Source organism: Lolium rigidum, unplaced genomic scaffold (assembly GCF_022539505.1).
Source record: "Lolium rigidum isolate FL_2022 unplaced genomic scaffold, APGP_CSIRO_Lrig_0.1 contig_38089_1, whole genome shotgun sequence".
NCBI lineage: Eukaryota > Viridiplantae > Streptophyta > Magnoliopsida > Poales > Poaceae > Lolium > Lolium rigidum.
Window position 1 is genome coordinate 13,153 of NW_025900412.1, and position 21,781 is coordinate 34,933.

Below are 21,781 nucleotides of genomic sequence, written 5' to 3' on the forward strand. Positions count from 1 at the left end.
CAATTCCTGTAACTATCCAGTCAATTCGTATTGGTCTTCTGGTTCAATTGCACCCATTAGATCGTCTCGGGAGGCCCTAGATCATCGGTGCCATCATCGTCTGGCATTTAACCGTCGGTGAAGCCGACGTGGCCAGTAGGGCCCATCGACAGGGTTGACTGGTCATTGCCATCGTGGCAATTGACCTAGTCAAAGGTCCCACCTGTTGGCGACTGTAGCTAGAATCTAATCGGTACATTTAGTATTTTTGATTTAACTCAAATTCCATAAAATTGCTGAAACTTTGCAAAAATCATATCAAATTCATGTCAACTCAGAAAAATATAAATGAGATATAAAAATGTTCATAAAAATAAACTCTATTCATTAAAAATATAATCTCAAATTTTTAGTTAAAATGAAAATTTAATCATTTATGATTTATTATTAAAAGTATTTTCTTTTATTCTAAATTCCAAGAAAATTCAATAATTAGTAAATTTATGAAATAATTAATAATCATTTATAAAGTAAAGAAAACAGTAAAAATTAAATTCCTTTTATTACTTTACTCCATTAGTAGTAGTTGAATCATAAATGGTATTATCTTAATTGTTATTAAAATAATATTGAACTAGAAAATATTAAACCAATTATTAACTTGTTCCTTAAACTTCAAATTTACTCAAAAAATTATTACTTAAAAATTTTATAATAAATATGAAACCTAATGCCATGAGGTATAAAACCCTAATTTCATGTGAAACCCTAATTTACTTTTACTTAATAACATACACCCAAAACCCTAGGAACTTATGAAGTGTGATGATCTTACCTCAACCACTACGCATAGATCATCATTAAGCAAATGAATGCTTGCTCATGTCTACAAGAATTATACAAGTCCCAAATACAAGTATAGTTGTTCATTTGATGTGTTCATACTAATAAAGCCTAGATAATGAAGTAGTACCAACTAAATGTAAACCCTAGTTTATATTCTCAAAGAAATCAACCTTAATCACCATCCTTTGATATGATACCCTATGGTCAACCATAGCAGTAACCATGCGTAGTAATTTAGTTTCTTGTCCATGTTTATCTAAACCATGCTAATACTTGTTGAATATGAAACCAATTAATCCCTAATTACTGAATTAAATGAACCCAATAGTAAACCCAGAAACCAAAAGACCTTGTTTGAAAGTACGTATTATTCATTAGGAAACATATTCTTCAAAAATTATTCTTTTGAAGTATACAACTAGTAGTCATTAACCATGTCCTATAGTAATAAAACAAACAAAATTGTTCTTTACATATTAACATTATGCCAACTACTATACCTTGTGTGCTAATATGATTACTATGCTTTATATACAGCTTGAATATGATACCAAGTTAACCAAACCCTAATAATAACCTAGTTTGTTTGAATCCACTCTAAAAGTGCAACACACCCTAAAGAAATCATCTCAACTCACTAATCCTAAATCATCGGGGTTTAGGTCATGCTTAGAGTGATCGCATCTCATACTATGCATTATAGCATCTTTGTAAGTTCTTTAAACATTGTCCTTACCGGACGATGATGTTATTTCAGAATTTGGAGTTATCGTATCGAAGCTTTTGCCTGCTTAATCTTGTAGTCAAGGAAGGGAAGTTCATCTCTTGCTCATGCCATTTGATTATTTTTATCAAATTATTTGCAAATTACTATACTTATCACTCCTGCATTGAAAAGCAAAATATTACTTTTTAAAATTATGAATATGACTATGTGATGGGCAATGGAACCATGGTTTGAGTTGATGGTGGAGGTCTCATTGCAACTAGGAAAGATATTCACCTAGGACTAACAACAAATGTCGTCCAGTGATTCTAGCGTCGCATATTACGTGTTAACATAAGATCTATAATGGCTCTGGCAACTGGGAAGTCAGTTGTACCTTTTTCCTTTCGCATATCGACGGATGCCTATTTGCCGTAGCTGTGTGGGTGCTGCTAGTCCCGCGGTAAGGTTGAGAGGCCATTAAGATCTCCGGTCCTATGTGGACGTCTTGTGCAATAGGGTCTATGATGGATTTTATCATGGTCAAGGGTTGCCGTTGAGTGATCGAACTCCCACTGAATACAAAAGGGTGGGTATGCGGGGTCGCGAGGAAGGATAGTGATTGGCTTGGACCTTATACTGGGCCTCACACCAAGGAAGTGTGAATGGTGTAAAGTAACACACCTCTGCAAAGTGTATTGAATTGTGACTTGTCCCTCCCTATTTCAGGAAGGAACTGCGAACGCGGCATGAAAGGAACTCCATGAAGTTCTGGTCAACCTGTGAAGAGTGACCGACATAGTTTTTCTTAAATTTCCAAAATGACCATTGTATGCACGATGTTTTTCTTTGTAAACCAGTGCTCCCGATGGAAGTGATAGTTGTAATACCTGTTACTTTTGATGAGATCATCGATAGTATAAAGTTTCTTCATGTTTGCTTGAATTTCAGCGCTCCCGATGGGAGTAAACGCAATAGTCAAAGATGTTCTAAGAGCCCCCGAGTAATTCCAGCGCTCCCGGAAGTGTATCAGGTCAATATTATAAGATGATATCCATTGAAGATCACAGACGATGAATCCACTGACCCGAGAGTGCATCGGGTGAATATTTATATAGCCATAGAAGATAAATCCATTGATAACCATAGATGATGAAGCCACCGACCCGGGAATACATCGGGTCAATATTTATATAGCCATAGAAGATAAATCCATTAATAATCATAGATGATGAAGCCACTGACCCGGGAATGCATCGGGTCAATATTTATATAGCGATAGAAGATAAATCCATTAATAACCATAGATGATCAAGCCAGAGACCCAGGAATGCATCGGGTCAATATTTATATAGCCATAGAAGATAAATCCATTGATTACCATAGATGATGAAGCCATTAGTTCGGCTGTGACGAGGCCCATATGGAAGCAAGTCGCATGGTGGACGCAGTCGAAGTAAATTGCGCAGTCAGAAATAGTTGATGTGGCGGGCGCAGTTGAAGTAGTCGCACGGCCAGATATAGTCGATGTGGCGAGCGCAGTTGAAGTAGTCGCACGACCAGAAATAGTCGATGTGGAGAGCATAGTTGAAGTTGTCGCACAACCAAAAATAGTTGATGTAGCCGCGCGGCGCCTGGCCGGCGTGGCCGATGAAGAATACATAGTTGATATGGCGGATCCGCGGCGGGTTAGCACCAGAGTGTGGCGATTATACGCGGTGAAATAATCCACCAATTCTCCTTACGTTTGTGCTTTGTGATTGTGCCAATAGCCTTGCTTTGGGAGATTTGTCCATAATATGCACTTTTACTTCTCGAAACTTGTACCGATACCAATCTGATCTATTTTTGCTTGGCACCATGATGATTTCGCTCTTGCCCAACAACTGCGTGTGAGGTGACGTCGTGAAAAGACTGAGGCGCGAGCCAGGCAGCCCATGAAGCATTGGCCGTGTAGCACATCTTCTATGACACGTCTGCCAGCTTGATCTTTCGTAGAGAATTTCCTTCCGCGATGGGTAGCAGAGTTGGGCGATCGCTGTGCCGCTTTGAAGTCGCTGATGAAGCTGATTATGTTGAAGAAGACGAGTAAATCAGGTGCAATCTGGCCGCCATTGTTGATGATGAAGGATCCCGCTAGGATGACGAAATCCCGTCGTCGCGCTTCCCACAGACGGCGGCAATTGTTGAGGAGGTTCCTCGGCAATTCCCACCATGAGGGGCTTAGGGTTGACGGAAGGCGGCGATGAAGATTCGGGAGCGAGAGAAGGCATGACGTACCCAGGTTCACGTCCCCGCGGTGGAGGATCACTGCGTCCTGCTAGCAATCCACTATATGAATATACGTATACAGGGGTCCGTCCTTGGCGGAGTTGTTGTATCTAGTCTAGTTCTAATCTGCGGGTTGCGATATCTAAGCGTATCGCGTGTATGTTTTTCTGTTTCTGAATACCCTCCAAGGGGTGCCCCTGCCTGGCTCTATATATCAACCAGGCTAGGGTTTACAAGAGTCCTAGTAGAATTCGTATTGGAATCTTCTTTCTTGTAGTCCAAGTTGATGTTACATGCGGGTCCAGCTTGTCGAGTCCTTGGTATAACAATGTCGGGTATCCGAAGGGTAATGCCCACATCACCAGGCCAATTACCTATTAGGTATTTGGGTATCCCGACATTTTATCGAAGACTCATAAATGTTGAATGGAAATGGGTGAAGGAGCGATTACAAATTAGATTAAGCACCTGAAAAGGCAAACTGTTATCGTCGGGAGGAAGACTAGTTCTCATCGGGATGGAAATAAAGATATGTGAGCTTCTCATGCATGTCTATTAACTCGGTACTAGGTAACATAGTATTGTATATGATATCATTCTTTCAACTTTCGAAGAGAATCTTAAGAATATTAGATAATCTGCGATCAAGTTTCTATTGGAAAGGTGACAGCGAGAAAAAGAATTATCAATTTACAAAGTGGAGTGTGGTTTGCAACCCGGCCTAAAGCCCAACGAGGCCTCGGGATTCATGACCTTGAGGTACAGAACATGCCGCATCCCCCCTTGGTAAATGGATTTTCAAGGTTCTTTTTGAAGAAGGGTATGTCAAACTCTACTTAGGTCAAAGTATGTTGTCTCACGTGCATTATCCATGGTTGTTTGGAAACCAGGTGATTCACACTTCTAGACTGGCCTAATTGCGATGAAGAAAATTTTCTTCCCATTTGGTTCTTTCACTATTAGAAATGGATCAAAAATTAGGTCTCGGGTGGATAAATTACTAGGTAACGCCACATTTCATGAACAATATCCGACCTTGATACAACATTATGCTTCACAAAAGCTATACCCTCGCTAAGGTGTTGGAAACTTCACAGCTATTTGTTTCATACAAAAGAGATCTCATTGTCATTAGGATAGCATCTTGGAATTATTTGATGTGGTGTATGGCTTTGGTCCATTTGACACAAGGGTTCGATGTATTTTGATGGAATCTACTTGAGAGTGGTAAGTTCTCGATGGATTTTCTATATGAAGCTTTAATCCAATATGAGGTGCCAATTGATAATAAGAAGAAGATTTGGAAGATGAAGACCCCGCTAAAAGCTTAGGATCTTTGTCGAGGCGTAATTCTTATGAAAGATAACCTTACAAAACATAATTGGAAGGGAAGTCTAATGTGTGTCTTCTGTCGTCATGACGAGACTATTAAACATATATTCTTCCAATGCAAATTTGCAAGATCTATATGGTCAGTCATCTAGATAGGTTCTACCTTATATTCACCACACAACGTTGCGAGTATTTTTGGTAACTGTTCAATGGTGTGGATCCTAGATTTAAGCTACTTATTAGGGTCGGAGCGCTTGCCGTTATTGGGTCAATATGGCTATGTAGAAATGACAAGATTTTTAATGATAAAAAATCTTCTCTTATCCAGGTCATTGATGCATGTAAAATGCATACATGAACTTTGTTCTTTCTTAGAATAAATTCCCACATATTTGCAACTTATATGATGATAATACCATGTTTTGCATTTATTTATGGGGATTTACCAATGTTCCCCTTTATTTGGTTTATAACTCTGCAGAACAGGAAAACCCCGTTTTGTGTATTTTTCACTTTCAGAGACCTATACGGAGGCATATTGAGCTAGGACTTTTGGAGGGTTATTTTCTCATCGACAGAAGCAAAATGAGTCCTAGAAGCTCACTTGGAGGGGCCTGAGGCCCAAAAGAAGGCAGGTGGCGCGCCCACCTAGCCAGGGCGCGTCACCTCATCTCTTTTGGCCATCGACCGTCCAATCTTCTTGAATCTTTCGCAAACCAACGTATTTCGGCCTAAAAACCACTATATATATGACCCCCAAGGGTTCTCTGGAGGAGAGCGCCGCAGAAACACGAAAACAGAGGCTGGAGGAGCGAAGATTGGAGGGGGAAACTCTGCCGGAGCCGCCGCCGGAGGGACCTCCACCTTCTCCAACGCCTTCATCATCATCACCATGATCAAGGAGGGGGGGGGGGTAGTCCACCTCTTGACTACGGATTTGTGGCAGTAGCTTGATCTATGTGTATCATATTTTTCATAGTTCTTAGTACCATATGAGCTGCCCAATATGATTATGGTCATATTTATAATACCTATGTGATGGATCCTTATTCTATAATATAATGCTATGAGATTTGGATATACTTTGTGTAAGATATATTGATAGATGCATATTATGTATCCCGTTCTTAAGTAATTGTTCTGATTCCACTTGTATGCAAGAACGTGTGTGGGGTGATGTGTTTGTGTGTTAGATGGAATAACTGAATAGTGACAACAAATTCATGTTCTATTATGGCTTTGCCTTTATTTTGGTATCTCACTAGGGATAAAGTGAATGCATGTGCTATGTTCACCACGTGACAAAAGTGATGATCTTGTTTGTTCAAGGTAGGATATTTGATATTCAAACATCATGTCAAAGTACTTATGGCTATACTCTGTTAATTCTTAATACACGATTGTTTGAAGTTTTTCCTGTCTTGTGGAGTATAAGAGAGATGTGTTGCATCATCTCTATGTTAGAACATGATGCAAATATGAATGAGTATCTTACACATGTTGAAGTTATTTTCCTCATATCTCATTGATGAATTGTTATTGTCGACTACAACTTAAATGGGAGAATAGTCAAGTGAACCCATGAACCCCGGTCCAATTTTAATCCTAAGAAACACATTTTCATTACTTTTTATCTTACTTTTTATTTGCAGCACTATTTTAATCCGAAAATATAAAAATATATGTATCTTTCTTATTTGCACTCAAGACCCCAAAACAAACAAACCTTTACCATTTTTACTTAGTTTACTTTACTTGTTTAGTTTACTTTACTTTAATTATTATTTTATTTTACTTTTACTTACACGAAACCTTTTACTTGACAACCACACGGTGGAATTGGGGACACAAGGATTTATTTTATTTTGCAGGATTGGTAGAAGAAGAGAGGGAGAGATAACTCTTTACTCCATTCCCCGAGAGTTTGATATAACCATCGAGTCATCCATGTGAGGAAAATACTTTGCTGACACAACACTCTGTACTTGGAGTTCCAACGTCATCAGTCATCTAGCGGTGCACAACTACACCCTGTTCATGATTGTTTCTACAACGTGTAGAGCATTATGACCTATTTATGGAGGTGTCTACATGATTGGAGGATACAACAAAATATATATTTACCCTACATCGGTACCAGCATAATCTTCCAATCTCCTTAGGCGCTCCTGCGGTTTCTATTATGATTACTTGTAGAGAGCTTCACTTTTTATTTTTTATATAACTCTTTAATTGGAACGGTTGTGTGCATCTAAGTTATATACATGTGTGTGTAATTCTTAAATTTAAGTAATAAAACACTCCTTGTAAAACAAAACCCCGCTTAACCTGAGTTCCTCTAATCTACCTCCTCAGAGAGGACCGAGAATCAAGAACCTAGGGAACCAAGCGAATCACGATGCGTAGAATGTGAGGATTCAGCCACCCGTCTCGAGCGAATCACGATGCGTAGAGTGTGAGGATTCAGCCACCCGTCTCGAGTGTGAGACGCTTTTTGAAATTGAGGAGAATTTCACTTACCCGGCACCTGCACCAAGTAAGGATGCACACCGTCTTTTAAGCATGACGTCTTTTAAGCATGACGAGTACCAGGATTTTTCATCTTGGTTAACTACCAAGCCTAATCCTAAGAAGAAATTGCTTAAGTACCAAGATAGTTTTGTCCTCAAGTACGAATCAAAACCGAAATTCGCATTCATGAGGATTTGATTCCAGACATTAGGTTTATACATCTGTTTCCATAACCACTTGAGCTATGCTCCTAATTCCAACCATATAAGAAATATGAGTTCCATTTTTTTGAAATATACAAGTACAGTTTTCCTATTTCGGAGACCACTATTTATCTTCCCGTCACCGCTAAGAACAGAGCAATCAGCGGTCCAAACATGGAGATTTGTACAAGCACAAAAAAAAAACTGACATGATCTATCCGGCTGCGGCCAGTCTTGCTCGCTCCCTTGCAAGTAGCGGCCCGACTCCACACAAGACGGAAGTTGGTAATCTAGTGCAGTTAAGATGCCGTTGACGTTGCCATCTCCACAGTCTGAGAGGTCGTTGCCTCTTGGACACCCTGCTGGGATGAGTTATCCAGCTCTGACGCCGGCGAGTCCTCCGGTGAAGAAGCGGCGTTCATCTCCGAGCTGAAACGCACGCTGAACGGACTCGCCCCGCCGCTCCTCGGGCTCTCTCCGGTCCATCTCGGCGTCCGTTTCGCGGACTCACCGGCGTTCTTGAAGGTGGGGGACCGAAGGTCCTTGGTGTCATAGTGCTGCAGCCACGCGCGTAGCCTCCACAGCGGCACGCTGCCGGAGTCGGCGGTGGCCTCTGCTGCCAGGAGCTCGTGGCGCTCGCGGTAGGCGAAGGTGGCTAGGTAGACGAGGAGCATGAGGCTGGAGGCCACGCCGGTTAAGAGGAACAACCCGCCGAACTCACGGAAGATTAGGCTGGACGAAGAGCTGTGGCTGAGGCTGCTCGCGCTCTGGCAGGTAGCTGTATCGCCGAACCATGCTTTCTCAATCTTGGTCATCTTCTCCCCTTCCGCCAACGTCACTATCCCCCGCGACACATCCCCCGTCAAGGGAGAATCTCTGGGAAACACCTGTCAATCGACAACCACAAAGATGCATGCTAATTAAGCAGACAAGCAATCAGGGATGCTAACCATACGGTGATCGATTGCATCTTTTTGAATGGTGTTGCACTTACAAATCCGAGGCCGTCGGTCTTGTAGATGGGGCCGACCATCTTGTAGCCTTCGCAGTAGTTGGACAAGAAGACCTTCAGGTAGGGGATCTCGTCGAACACCGCGGCGATTCCGCCGTTAGCTGGGCCTCTCGACAGCGCGTCTGCGATCTCATCCTCCGTCTTGTATGTCCTCAGCCTCCGCTCATCGAAGCCCATGCTTACCAGGGAGTCTTTGATGAAGCTTCCCTCCTGGTACCCAATGTCGTGGTGGCGTTTTTGGAGCTCCCTCACGTCGGTGGTCACCGTCGGCAGGAGCTGCTGAACGGTCAGCATCGACGCCAGGCTCGCCGTGTAGCTTGATGTCAGGATCAATACCACGAACACCCATATGATCAACAGAAACCTCGACAGGTTACTCTCTAGCCTCTCCTCTGAAATCGATAAAATTAGATGAAGCCATCATCCAGAAAAACATAGAACAAGGAAGCTAGCTGCGATTAATCCTACTCTGTGAGAAGACGAGTGTTGAGAATGAGAAGTAGAAGATGAGGCCAAACTGCTGCCACGGTGTGCCCCGGAACTCGGGATTGATCCGGTGCTCAATCACCCACACGACGAAGCCGGTGAAGCAAAAGAAGGCGAAGCTGGCAAGCCAGAGGCCTCTGCTCATCGGACTCACGAAGAACCACATGGAGCTCGTCCCCTGCACCGCTACAACCATTGACCACCCCGACTCTGTGAAGGGCATGGTGAAGTCCGCGTCGGCCATCCTGCTTGCCCTGATCGTCACGTCTCCGACGACAATGTCGACTTCCTGCAAGTGTAACAATCAATTAACTACATATCCACCTTTTGAAATCGGTTGACGGTGGGGTGGTAGTTTTGTTGTCATGGTAAATGGTACTGACCTGATCTCGCACCATGTCCACAAGCTTGGTATAAGAGTTGGAGCTAACATTTTGTGGCACGTACTGGTAGCTGACTGGATAGGGCAAATTCTTCATTACCTCGTCGAACACGTCGATGCAGTAGCCCGTGATCTTTGTCTCGCCGGTTGTCAAATTCTCTGAGACGTCCACGAACTGCTTGAACCCGCGCTTCACCGGGACGGCAACTCTGAGCATCCGCCCGTTTGGCGACACGGTCCAGCCTTTCGGAGTGGACCGTGGCTCGCCTGGCCAGAGGATCTGCTTCAGCTTCAGCGCCTTGGAGCTGCCAGGGTTCAAATCTTGAGAGATCCCGGACTCCGGCGTCCAGAACCCGACCGTCCTTGCTCCTTTGCCGATGATGTTCATCACCTCGTACGCCTGCAGCTGGAGCTGCCCGTCTACCAGCTTGAACTTGCCGGCTATCCCGTCGAACGTCGTGGCGAGCACGGCCTTGAGGAGCGTTGCTCCGGTGGCCGACACCCCCAGCCGGTCCAAATCTGTTAGTGCCGTGCCCTGCTGAGGTGTCTGGAACGCCGGGCTGGGGACACCGGCCGCCTCCACAGCCGAGGCGATTGCCCATACCGTGTCGTACGACCAGAGCCTCATCAAGGTTGAGTCCACGACATCCGCGTCGCTCGGGTTCTCCAGACGTGACCTCTCCCTAAGCCGTGCCGAGAAGTTCTTGACGTCGTTCGTCAGTTCCACGTAAGGCTGAAGGCTGACGACGCCTTGCATAGCGTCGACGTCCTCGGGGCTGAGCCTGTCCATGAAGCCGCCGACGCCATCCGTGGCGACCCAGACGTACTCCTCGGACATCATGCCGGCCTTCTTCGCCCGGCGGAAGAGCCGCGCGGCGAGAGGATACAGCATGTGCACCACGAACACGCGGGTGGGCATCGCCATCAGGCGGTAGAGCACCGCGTCGATGCGGGCGTCGTCCGCGTCGCTCGGCACGGACGCGCGGTCCATGATCTTGGTGCTGACGCCCTGGAGCGCGTCGGCGAGCGCCGGAAGGATGCCGGCTCCGTACGGCGAGTCCTCGTACATGACGGCCGCTGCGCGCCAGTTGAAGGCGCCGAGGACGGCGGCGACGGGGGCCGTCTGGAAGGAGTCGTTGGCGGTGGTGCGCACGAAGAAAGGCGTCTGCGCCGCGGTCAGCTCCGGGGAGGTGGCGGAGTAGGATAGGACGGGGACGTGGGTTCGGTCGCCGATGCGGGACACGAACTCGGCCTCGGCCGAGGTTGGAGGGCCGATGATGGCCTGCACCTGCGCGTTCTTGATCAGGTCCACCGCTGCATCAACAGTCGATCGAGAGCTAAGCAAAATCTCCAGAATGCCCGGATAGCTAACGGGTGAAGCGGGGGGCGATTAAGCTTACCAGCAGAAGCGGCGCGAAGAACGTCCCCTGCAGAGTCCCTGAAATGGAGCTCCACCCTCGTTGCCGAGCTGGGGTGCGCGGCGTAGTAGTCCTCCACCGCCATCCTAATGCCGGTCCGCCGCCTGTGCCCAACCGCTGACGTCAAGTCCAGGATGACGCCGACACGGCCCTGCGACGGCGCGTTCTGCGCGGTGGACACCTGGACCTGGTACAAAATCAGCGCAGCCAATAGGACGACAAGGAAGAAAGAAGAGCGTGGATGCAGCAGGTGCTTCGCCATCTCTCTCGCTCGCTGCATGCACCGAGAGCAGCAACCAGCCAATGCCCGATCGATCACTTCCTACCTATCTGTGGAAGGTGTGTCCGTGCACTGCAGTGAGCTCTAGTGCCGCTTGGTAGTATTTATAAACGGAGATGTTTTACGGTACAATTTACTAGTCATGCGGCTTAGTAGTATTGAGGCATATCTACAAAGGTATGGTATTATTATTTTATTTCCTCCCAAATTCGGAAGAGATTTGATTTGATTTATTACTCCCAAACGTACGGTATTACTGATTTGATTTGGTATTACGATTGACCTCCATGCCTCCACCAAGAGGTTCAGACCTAAATGGAACGTTGAGTTAAAATCATGAGAAAGGGAGAATGTGAGTTAAAAATTGTAAGAAGAGGAGAATGTGCCGTGGACATAAACTTTTGAAATAGCACCCGTAAAAAAATATTGAAGTACTACCTCTAGTTCCGATGAACAATACTGATAAATTTAACAAAAAAATAAAAATTTATAGAATTTGATCAAATATAAAGAACAAAATAGAAATATGTACACCATGAAGTAAATATATTTTACAATGAATCTACTACTAATATTGATTTGGTATCATAAATATTTATTTTTTATTTACAATATTTATCGAACTTAGAGGATGCTAACTTTTAACTAAATTTGTAAGCCTTATTCATTGATACAGAGAGAATGTTGGCACTAGTATAAATTAGAGAATATCCGGTCGCGGCCACAATAGCCCTCCACAATAGCCCAACCGTGGCCCTAAACGCGACTCCGGTCCGGCGCAACCCAAAAAAAAATATACAATGCCCACGGGCATACCTAAGACACAAAGGGGCACCTTGGGGCATTGCTGACACCACCTTGTCGCCTCACACACAGCAACGACGCTTCGAGATAGAGTGACGGTGTAGGAGGAGACAGTGGCGCGAGCACCAACAGCCCTGACCCTAGCAACGTCATCAAAGACGATGAGCCAAATGCCGCCACCTACGAGTGGTTCTACCACGCCTTCCGAAACAACAACTAGGAATAAAACTATTTAATTTGATTTTTACTACAAATTTATTTGAATTTTACTTATATTTGTAATATATAATAAAATTTAATGCAATTCAAAATTATTATTTTCTCACCCGTACGGTGGGCGCGCGAATGGATTTGATAGCCATGCATACACCTATCCCGTGTCTGAGATTTGCTACCCATGCATACACCTATCCCGTGTCTGAGATTTGCTAGCCATGCACGTTTGTGTAAGGAAAGTTAAAATAGGAAAGTTATTATTATGAGAATAAGTAAGGTAAAAAGCTATTATAAGGATCTTCAATATATTTTGTTTTTCATATACCGACTTTGCCCTTTGGAGATAAAATACTAGTGCTATGGTTGACAAGTATTGATAAATCTGAGCTGTTTGATTAGTTAGTTTGGACGGTTGGTATTTATCCGTCCCTACCGTAAAAAGCCTCTATAAACGGCTTCAGTTCAGGATCGCGCCGTCACACATCGATCAAAGAATCGCCTACTACTATGAGATGCCGTAAGAGCGTCGTCAAAAAAACTAATCTGCTGCAGCGTCAGCGTGTACGTGGCAGGGGAGGAACCAGTCTAGGAGTCGCGTGACCAAAGACAGACAGGAAAACCCGAGACCAAAGACATGCTACGCTTTCTTCTTTAATTTATAGGATTTGCATAGAAATTGTGTAGGATTTAGATCTCACAAAAAAATTGCTACATAAGTTGTTTGATTCATATGAACCTAATTTATAGAAACTAATTCTATACCAATCATGTAGTACAAATCCTATAGAAAAAAAATATTAGGTCATACCTCATGAAAAAAAATCATTTATCACAATCAAACACACTTCATCTTTTTATAGGATTTAATTACGCATGAAATTCCAATCTTACACTTTTTTATTCCTATGTTTTATTTTCTTTCCTATAAATCAAAGGAGCTCCTTTGTTTTGAATCGTGTAGAGTGTCTTTGAATAGCAAGATCTCATTATGGTTTCATTTATACTCCTTCCACTACATAATTCTAGTCGTGATTTTAATTTGCAATACGGAATTTGTTGTCTAAGTGTATCTTCGAAGCGCTTGGAGAAGATCTAGTGTTCTTTGACCTATAATTTTTTCATAAAAGAATTGAATCATAGTTTATCTAACCCATTGTTTCTCTGCAGTGTTACTGAGAGAAGATCATAGAACTTTTACATACTTGCCCTTGAAGAGGATGCTTGTTTTGCAGAAAGTCAACTTGAGCGGAGAGAATCCCCGCGAGTACTAAATTGTGTGGATATCTACTTCCGTTGTTAATTATGCAAAGAACTTTCTGGTTTTAGTGTACAACTAGAAGAAGCATACTGTGATGTATACATAATTGATATGAAATTAACTTCAGCTCCCGGACGCACATATATAGAGAGAGAGGAAAACAAACATCACAATGTTATAAGATACCGGAAAACATTTGCCCGTATATATCCACATTCTATATGCGCACGTAAAGTTTCGTGAAAACCGAATTTTCTTGTGGGCTATTTACAAAGACAAAAGAAGTTTTGTGTATAGACTCATTTTAGCATCAAATTTTATCATTTACGCAAGCCACACAATGTTTTTTGGGAAACGACTCTCCGAGCACGTAGGATGTGGAGATGTATTTGCGGTTTTAGTGGAATTTTTTGATATCACAAAATGCACAAAAATACATTTCAATCAAAGACAGCACATGCATCTGAAAGCCCAAAGGCCGGTCTTATTGATTGACACACACAAGAACGACTGAGATTTACCCCTTCATAACTAAGAGCATGATGATCTTTTATAACTGATTTCTAAATAATTACTCTGTACATTAGCCCTGCACAAACCTTTACAGCCCAATTGCATATGCGCGGATACATACATGTTGGTCATTTGTACGTACGAAACCTCTACGGTTTTAGGCGCCGGCTCAAACATGTTTGTTTTTGCTGCCAGACAGTCCGATCACTTGTCCGGCAAACAACGAGTGGACAGGTAAAAATACAGGGATGAACAGACATGTCCGTCCCAACACGAAATAAAATCACGGAAATAATAGGAGCTGCCTGGAGTTGTGGCCGACGAGGACGTAGGAGCCGACGACTTGGAGTGGATCGTGGCTGGCGACGACAAGGGGACGCACGACTTCAGGAGGACTTGGTGAAGATCGGAGATGGCCGCCCGATCTAGTGGTGATCAAGAGTTGAAGATAGCCAGAATTGATGAATGGTCGTCGTCGAGGAGCACTGGAGCAGAGACGTGAGAGCGACCGCGTGGGTAGGGCAAAGCGTGAGTAGTATACGTACGTGCGGCTGGCTGAAAATACGGTATGCCATATGTAGACGTACATGTTGTAGATATGGGATTGGGCGGGCTAATTTAATTTAATCTATTAATCAATTGATTAGGGCTAATGATCACTTTACCCTTGATGAGTTCGGGAGAGGAAGTGTACCCAAGCACAAGCCTTGACATACAGACATACAGTAGACCAGTGTCATCATATTTGTATGCCGCTTCTTGGCAGCTTGGTTGACACGGTATGTCGAAAAGACAACGACGTAGTATCTTGGTCGGTCACTGATGATACCAGTACGTATTCATGAATCTCCAAGAAGAGAGACCCGCAAAGAAAAAGGCATATATGCATTTTACGGAGGTGGGATGAAACTTCCGTGAACTTCCGACTGCCAAACTCTTGCTGATGCTGGCTGATTAAATCTGCTTCATTTGATTCTTTTGACAAGTAATTAATTGGTTTTCTATAAAGCCCAATCAATGTCGCTGACGCGAGTGGCGAAAATTGAAATAGACGCATTGCAGTGTCAAAGTGATTTTCTAAAACAAATGTCAAAGTTATTGCCACGTACGTTATGGCTGAAATGATGAGTCGATTTCGTTGAGAGCAAATATGTTTACAGGATTACAAATGAAAAGTCATAGAAGGAGACGGTAATATTATTTAATGATTTTTTAGGGTGGAATATTATTCAATGGTTGCCCTTGCATGCAAAGATAGTCCAGGTTTCTAGGCAAGTTCAGATAATGTACATAGTCAAGTTTATTTAATAATCAGAGCAAATATGTTTACAGACTTACAAATGAAATGTCAGAGAAGGAGATTATAATAACAATGTCACTTCTCATCTAAAACTTGTTCCATGCATTGTTTTGGCTCTGTTGTTAAAATGCCACTGTGGCTAGTTGCCTTTATGGTGTTCTGGATGAACTACACAAAACCAGCACACCACTACTTCATGAAGCTTATAGTAATTTTAATTTATCCTGATTTTTGGGCTTTTCTTTACTCAATGGCAACTTTTGATCTAGGTATACACAAAATGCCCAGAATGGCTGTTTCAAAGCAATCAATTCCAAACATGATATGTAAGGTCCACCCATCGGCTCCCATTGGGGCACTGACATGGAAACAACGATGAAGTGGTCATGGACCCCACTAGTTAGCTTATGCTCTTACGCCGTTCCTCTTCTTCTCTCTCTACACTTGAGGCCCTCCGACCAAGAAGAAGAGAGGCCACATTGCACCTTTCCCATCTACATGTGTCATGCGTGAGTTTCTCGTGGTCTTCATAATTTCATCTGTGTCGAACACCGCAACCTCATCTTCCCGCCACGTAGGCCTTGTCCCCTTAACCCACGTGCAGGTGGTACTCGCATGTCTCTAACAGACTTTGCCACAACAATGTGCACGTGATGGCTCTACACCGGACTCATTGTTAGCCTATGAGCTGATTGGAGGAATAAAGCATCTAAGAATCACAAAGCATAAAAATCATGGAGGCCAGAATGACTGATGGATATGTCATATTTGGTCCTAACATGAGGACGTGGGTAGCCCAGTGGTGTTGGGGTCGTAGTGGCGCACCCCAAAGACCAGAGTTTGAATCCTGTCAGGAACGAATTTCTGGAATTCTCACGCCGAGGTCTCGCTTCTACTATATCATTTAGTGTCTAGTTCCTCCTAGCACTAATTCATTTTTTTTATATGTGGTCCTAACACAGGGATGATGCAACACATCTCTCTTATACTTAACAAGAAAGGGAAAACTCCAAGCAATCTTGTATTAAGAATTAACAGAGTATAGCCTTAAGTATTTAGACATGATGTTTGAATATCAAATATGCTACCTTGATTAAACAAGATTATCACAATTATCACATGATAAACATAGCACACGCAATCACTTTATCCCTAGTGAGGCATCAAAGGAAAAGATAAAACCATAATAAATCATGAATTTTTTTGTCACCATTCAATCACTACAAACATGTTACTCCATGTAATACACACTTATCCCCACATATGTTCTTGCATACAAGTTGGATCAAAACAAGCACTTAAGAACGGGGTACATGATATGCATCTATCAATACATATTACACATAATAGATTACAATCTCATATATCAATATCATAGAATAAAGATCCAACACATAGGAATTACATATATGACCATAATCATGTTGGACAGCTTATATGATACTAAGATCTATGGAGAACAAGAGAAAAATAGATCAAGCTACTGCCACAAACCCATAGCCCAGGGGTGGATTAACCCCCTTCATCATGGTGATGATGTTGAAGAAGTTGGAGAAGGTGGAGATCCCTCCGGAGGTGGCTCCGATGGAGTTTTCCCCTCCAATCTTCGCTGCTCGAAAACTTCAGCCTCTGTTTTGGTGTTTTGGTGTTTCTGCGGCGCTCTCCTCGAGGGAACCCTGGGGGTCGTATATATAGGAGTTTTTAGGTCAAATAAAGTCGGTTGGAGAAAGAATCAGGCGAATCGTAGGCCCGATGACTAAAAGAGCCATGGTGGCGCACCCACCCTTACTAGGCACGCCACCTGCCCTCTTTTGGGCCTCTAGACCCCTCTCATGAGGTCCAAGCGTTCCAGATGCTTCTCTTGATGAAATATTGACATAACATCATATATGTTGAAAACATGTGGGGATATGTATCAGTAAACTAAAAAGTTCATGTATGTGTTTTACATGCATCAGGCGGCTATCGCTGTTTTGGGCTAGTGGTGGTGGTCGGATTTGTCAGGTCGACCTCCTTAAGGCAGAGTTGTGGCGGATATGGGAGGCGAAGCTCCATTCGGTCAAGGCTAACAATGGTCGCGCATGTGGGCGTTGTTATCATGTTGAAGGCGTCGTCACTACCCCCCTCCTACACATATGTTCCGAGGGAAATCCTAGATCTGGATCTCCTGGATCAGACGATGGTGAAACTTTCGATGTCATTCTACCTCTTTGGGGCATCATTTTGAAACAAGCTCTGGCTGGACGGGTCTAGTTGTGGACCAGTATTGTATTTATCACGTCGACGATGGTGAAACCTGGTGGCATGATGCAACGGGGTCTCGGTGACAGACGTGCCAAGATGGACTCTCGCGACGTGTAGGCGTTGTTTGGAACTTCGGCGGCGTCGATGGCAAACCTGACAAGGGCTATGCAGATCTCTGCCCTTGAGTTGGCTCCTTGGTTCGTCAAAGGTGACAACTTCTAAAGCGAGGACACGCAGAGCATGCTGCTGGTCTGAATGAGTGCTCATGTTTCACCATAAGGTGACTCTGTGATGCCTCCGGGTACCTAACTAGTGGGGTGTTTTTTGTTTTTTAAAGGTATAAGGCTCTGCTGGCATTTTCTTCTTTCGTTGTCGAGTTTGTAGGTGGTGGTTTTCGATAGTTTGATGTATGCTCTTATCCATTTTTTGTTGAATAAAATGTAAATAAAAGACATATGCATTTTTTAGAGGCTGAAGTCTCAACCTCTCTTTTTTTTAAAAAAAGTGCGTTGATTTTAGGTGAGTCATAATTTTAGCAAAAAATGCTCTGAATAAGTAGGTTTCGGATGATTTACAAAATTCCTTTTATTTTAAAAACAAGATTTACAAAACTTCGCAACTTTAAAGAAGGTATAAATCGAAGGTGGGTAAAGTACGATTTCTCTCAGGCGCCTAAGAAAAAATTACTTGCAACTTCGTATGAGTCACAAATAAATTTGCCACGTGTATGTATCACCGTCCTACAAAGTCCCAATCCAACGGCGTGAGAGCCGGCCTCCTCCTATTCCTCCACTTGCCCAGCGAATCCTTCCTTCTTCCTCCTCGTGCTGCAGCCGGCGACGCGGGCGGCCTAGGGTTCCTCGCATGCCAGGTGCCGCACGAGCCCGCCGCCGCCATCCGTCAACCATGGCGCAGCCGCAATCCGCTTCCTCCCAGGTTGCTTCCGAGCCCGGTGAGTCCGCTTATCAATCCCACCTTGCTGTACCTTCTATTGGGTGCGTGAATTAGGGGTTCAGAACTAGACCGTACATCAAATCTGATATCGTAGTGAATGCTCACGCAGACAATCCTAAGGCCACCTCAATCTGCACAACACGACCTTAGATGAGATGCTTTGCTGTGCTACTGTGAACAAATGCTCAGATGGTCAAAAACACCAAACGTTTTTGGGATTGTTTTACCAAATTGTTGACTGTATGCTGTTTCTGAAACAGGTGCTACAGAACACAGGGTAGTCATAACAAACAAGCATGGAGAGAAACTTGTGGGGATACTGCATCAAACGGGTTCGAACAAGATTGTAGTCTTGTGTCATGGCTTTACGGCCTCCAAGGTATACATATTAGTCGCCACCAGAAAAAGTCTAGCTTATCGTCTTTAGAATTAAAATGTCATAGCAATAAATTCTATCACCTGTATAATGGATTTTAATGCTTGTTTGCAGAAGAGTGGCGTCATTGTTGATCTAGCAGATGCAATAACAAGACAAGGAATTAGTGTCTTTCGCTTTGATTTCAGTGGGAACGGGTAAGTTGCTCACAACATTATCTTGTCTAAAGGTAGTCATGCAACTAGATGAGTTGAGATACATGTTTTTCACTTTGAGCTTCAGGTGTCACTTAACTGTATGACCTACAATTTCCCCATGGACAAGTAAATTAATAGAAGAACTTTGCATATCTGTTTCTTGGTACATTGTTTTAACTATGTAACTTAAATTCATATAAATGTGCATGGTTCATAACCTCATTCGGACTATGCCTTTGAACATATGTTTTCAGAGAAAGTGAAGGGGAGTTCCAGTACGGCAACTACAGGAAAGAAGCTGACGACTTGCATTCTGTTGTCTCATATCTTAATCAGGACAAGTATGATGTCACAGCTATTGTTGGTCACAGCAAGGGTACGTGATATATATTGTTCGTTTTGTATAGTTGTGCTTATAATTGCTGTTGTTAATTGCTTTAATTGAATTTGTGCAACTAGAAGGTGGAAGAGTTTGTTTAGTTCAACAACTTGGACACAGAGTGTATGTTTGAGTTTAGATGGTAGAACCAGAAGGATATTCTTGCCTGTATCGATCCTAGTACATAAACATCAAAGCCAAGATGTCACATCTCTGTACGTCAGATCATTTTGTGATGCAGGTGTTATCTGTATAATTTATTTGACGTCATTATTCTTTGGCTACAAAACATATTCCTTTTGTGCATCCTAGACTGCCGCCCTGTCAAATACGTGGAACATATTTCATCCAGTATATTGCTCTGTTTGTATCCTACTTCTTTTCTTGCTCAGACATCCATTACTAGTAAATGTCATGAAATTATAGCAGTTAAGATAATACGTTATCCATGTTTATTCTCAGTGTCGGCTATAATCCATATGGAATGCATGTTATCTCGTCTACAGAAAGGACTGAGTTGGACCCTGAGAATAGGATCCCTAACTGCCAAATAGATTACACTCTTGTCATCGGAACTAAATAGATCTCTTTTCTAACTAAATAGATACCCTTTCTATCTTTACTCTTATCTCTGAAACTGCTTTAAATGCTTACTGTATTTTTCGTTGCACATTTAACTCGCAATTTAGAAAATTTAGCCATAGAATTTGCATTTTATTTTATCCAGGAGGAGATGTGGTTGTTCTGTATGCTTCCATGTACGACGATGTCCACACAGTTGTCAACTTGTCTGGCCGATTTTATTTAGAGAAAGGCATTGAAGAACGCCTAGGGAAAGACTTTATTGACAGGATCAACAAGGAAGGTTACATTGACGTCACAGGCAAGTCAGGTAACGACTGTGATGAGCATTTACCTGTTTGAAGCTACTTTCTGAAACAATTCGGTATGCTGTATATATCCAAACTTGTCTTCCATTGTCATATTGACTATATGTTGGTTGCAATGTAGGAAAGGTTTTATACAGGGTAACAAAAGAAAGCTTGATGGAAAGAATAAACATTGATATGCGTGAAGCAAGCCTTTCCATCAGCAAAGAATGCAGGTCAGAAATTAATTTAGCCATCATTACCCTTATATTCGTGCTACCAACTGAAACAAGTGTCACCACGTGGCACAAACATGTTGCCATTACCTTCAGTAAAATTGTCGTTGCCACGCATTCGCAGGATTGGGAACAATAAATATCTTGTGCATTTGCGCCACGGTTTCATTATTGTGCTATATAAACCAACCTGTTGCAAATTTCCAGATAATTTTACTGTCTTTTTTCAGTTTCTTCACAGTTCATGGTTCATCTGATGAGCTCATTCCGGCGGAAGATGCATACGAGTTTGCGAAGCATATACCGAATCATAAACTCAGGGTCATCGAGGGAGCAAATCACTGCTACACTGCACATCGTAAAGAACTTTCAAGCGCTGTAGTGGATTTCATTATGTCCAACAAGGTACCACCAAATTGATGTTCTCCGTGGTATTTTTTCTGTATTCTGTTCACCAAGGCATTTAATACGACCGTGACAATTGTTTTCTATTTCCAGGCAGCAGATACCTCGTTAGCAAAAGATGAATGAGTTCTGATAAACTGCTGCTGCTAACTTGCAACTTTATGCTTTACTGACGCTCCGCTCTCTGAACAAAGGCATTTGAAGACCATGGTCGTTCTACTATTTTCCCCTTTTGTGTTTTTTTTAACTAAGTGATGGAAAGTATGGAATGGTACTCTTCATATCAATCGATTATGTACATGGATTATCTAGGAAGTGGGAATGAGATGTTTGGGGCGATAGAATCTATCGGAACACGACATGTTGGTCCATGGAGTTATTTCTTTCCTTAGGAAAATTGTGCAAATGGTTTGCAAATGGTGGATTGCATGTGTTGACTGTTTGGTTCCAGATTCGAGTTTGGAGCACTGCTCCTTTAGGCGTGCTCACGGCGCCTTGTGTTTGTGGGAGTATGGGCGCTTTGCCGGATGTCCTCTTATTCTTTGGTGGAAATATGGATTTATCAGGATGTCGGATTGAAGTTCAGACCAATTGAAGTTTCCTG

The 21,781-nt window shown here is 43.0% G+C and overlaps 2 protein-coding genes across 3 annotated transcripts; one reads left to right on the forward strand and one right to left on the reverse strand.

Moving 5' to 3' along the window:
* Window positions 1–7,886: 7,886 nt before the first annotated feature.
* Window positions 7,887–11,408, reverse strand: LOC124681265 (glutamate receptor 2.9-like). Its single transcript, XM_047216198.1, has 5 exons — window positions 11,129–11,408; window positions 9,730–11,042; window positions 9,329–9,635; window positions 8,843–9,252; window positions 7,887–8,735 (listed from the first exon to the last, which is right to left on the reverse strand). Exons 1-5 carry the CDS (start codon window positions 11,406–11,408, stop codon window positions 8,148–8,150), a joined length of 2,898 nt encoding a protein of 965 aa, XP_047072154.1. The 3' UTR covers window positions 7,887–8,147.
* A 7,185-nt stretch (window positions 11,409–18,593) lies between these two features.
* On the forward strand, window positions 18,594–21,533 carry LOC124681267 (uncharacterized 31.7 kDa protein in traX-finO intergenic region-like). Of its 2 annotated transcripts, none has more exons than XM_047216200.1 (8): window positions 18,594–18,713; window positions 18,976–19,094; window positions 19,206–19,288; window positions 19,543–19,664; window positions 20,395–20,559; window positions 20,679–20,772; window positions 21,003–21,177; window positions 21,271–21,533. In XM_047216200.1, the coding sequence occupies exons 1-8, from the start codon at window positions 18,626–18,628 to the stop codon at window positions 21,301–21,303; spliced, it is 879 nt and encodes a 292-aa protein (XP_047072156.1). In that variant the 5' UTR covers window positions 18,594–18,625; the 3' UTR covers window positions 21,304–21,533. The 2 variants fall into 2 exon arrangements, with proteins under 2 accessions (XP_047072156.1, XP_047072157.1); XM_047216201.1 differs by having other exon boundaries at window positions 19,209–19,288.
* The last annotated feature ends 248 nt before the right edge of the window (window positions 21,534–21,781 follow it).

Coding starts and splice junctions, on each gene's coding strand:
- LOC124681265 (XM_047216198.1), bottom strand. CDS start 11,408: ATGGCGAAGCACCTGCTGCATCCACGCTCTTCTTTCTTCCTTGTCGTC. Junction 11,043..11,128: donor TCTTCGCGCCGCTTCTGCTG/GTAAGCTTAATC, acceptor CTGTTGATGCAG/CGGTGGACCTGATCAAGAAC. Junction 9,636..9,729: donor TGGACATGGTGCGAGATCAG/GTCAGTACCATT, acceptor TTACACTTGCAG/GAAGTCGACATTGTCGTCGG.
- LOC124681267 (XM_047216200.1), top strand. CDS start 18,626: ATGCCAGGTGCCGCACGAGCCCGCCGCCGCCATCCGTCAACCATGGCG. Junction 19,665..20,394: donor TATTGTTGGTCACAGCAAGG/GTACGTGATATA, acceptor TATTTTATCCAG/GAGGAGATGTGGTTGTTCTG. Junction 20,773..21,002: donor TCCATCAGCAAAGAATGCAG/GTCAGAAATTAA, acceptor GTCTTTTTTCAG/TTTCTTCACAGTTCATGGTT.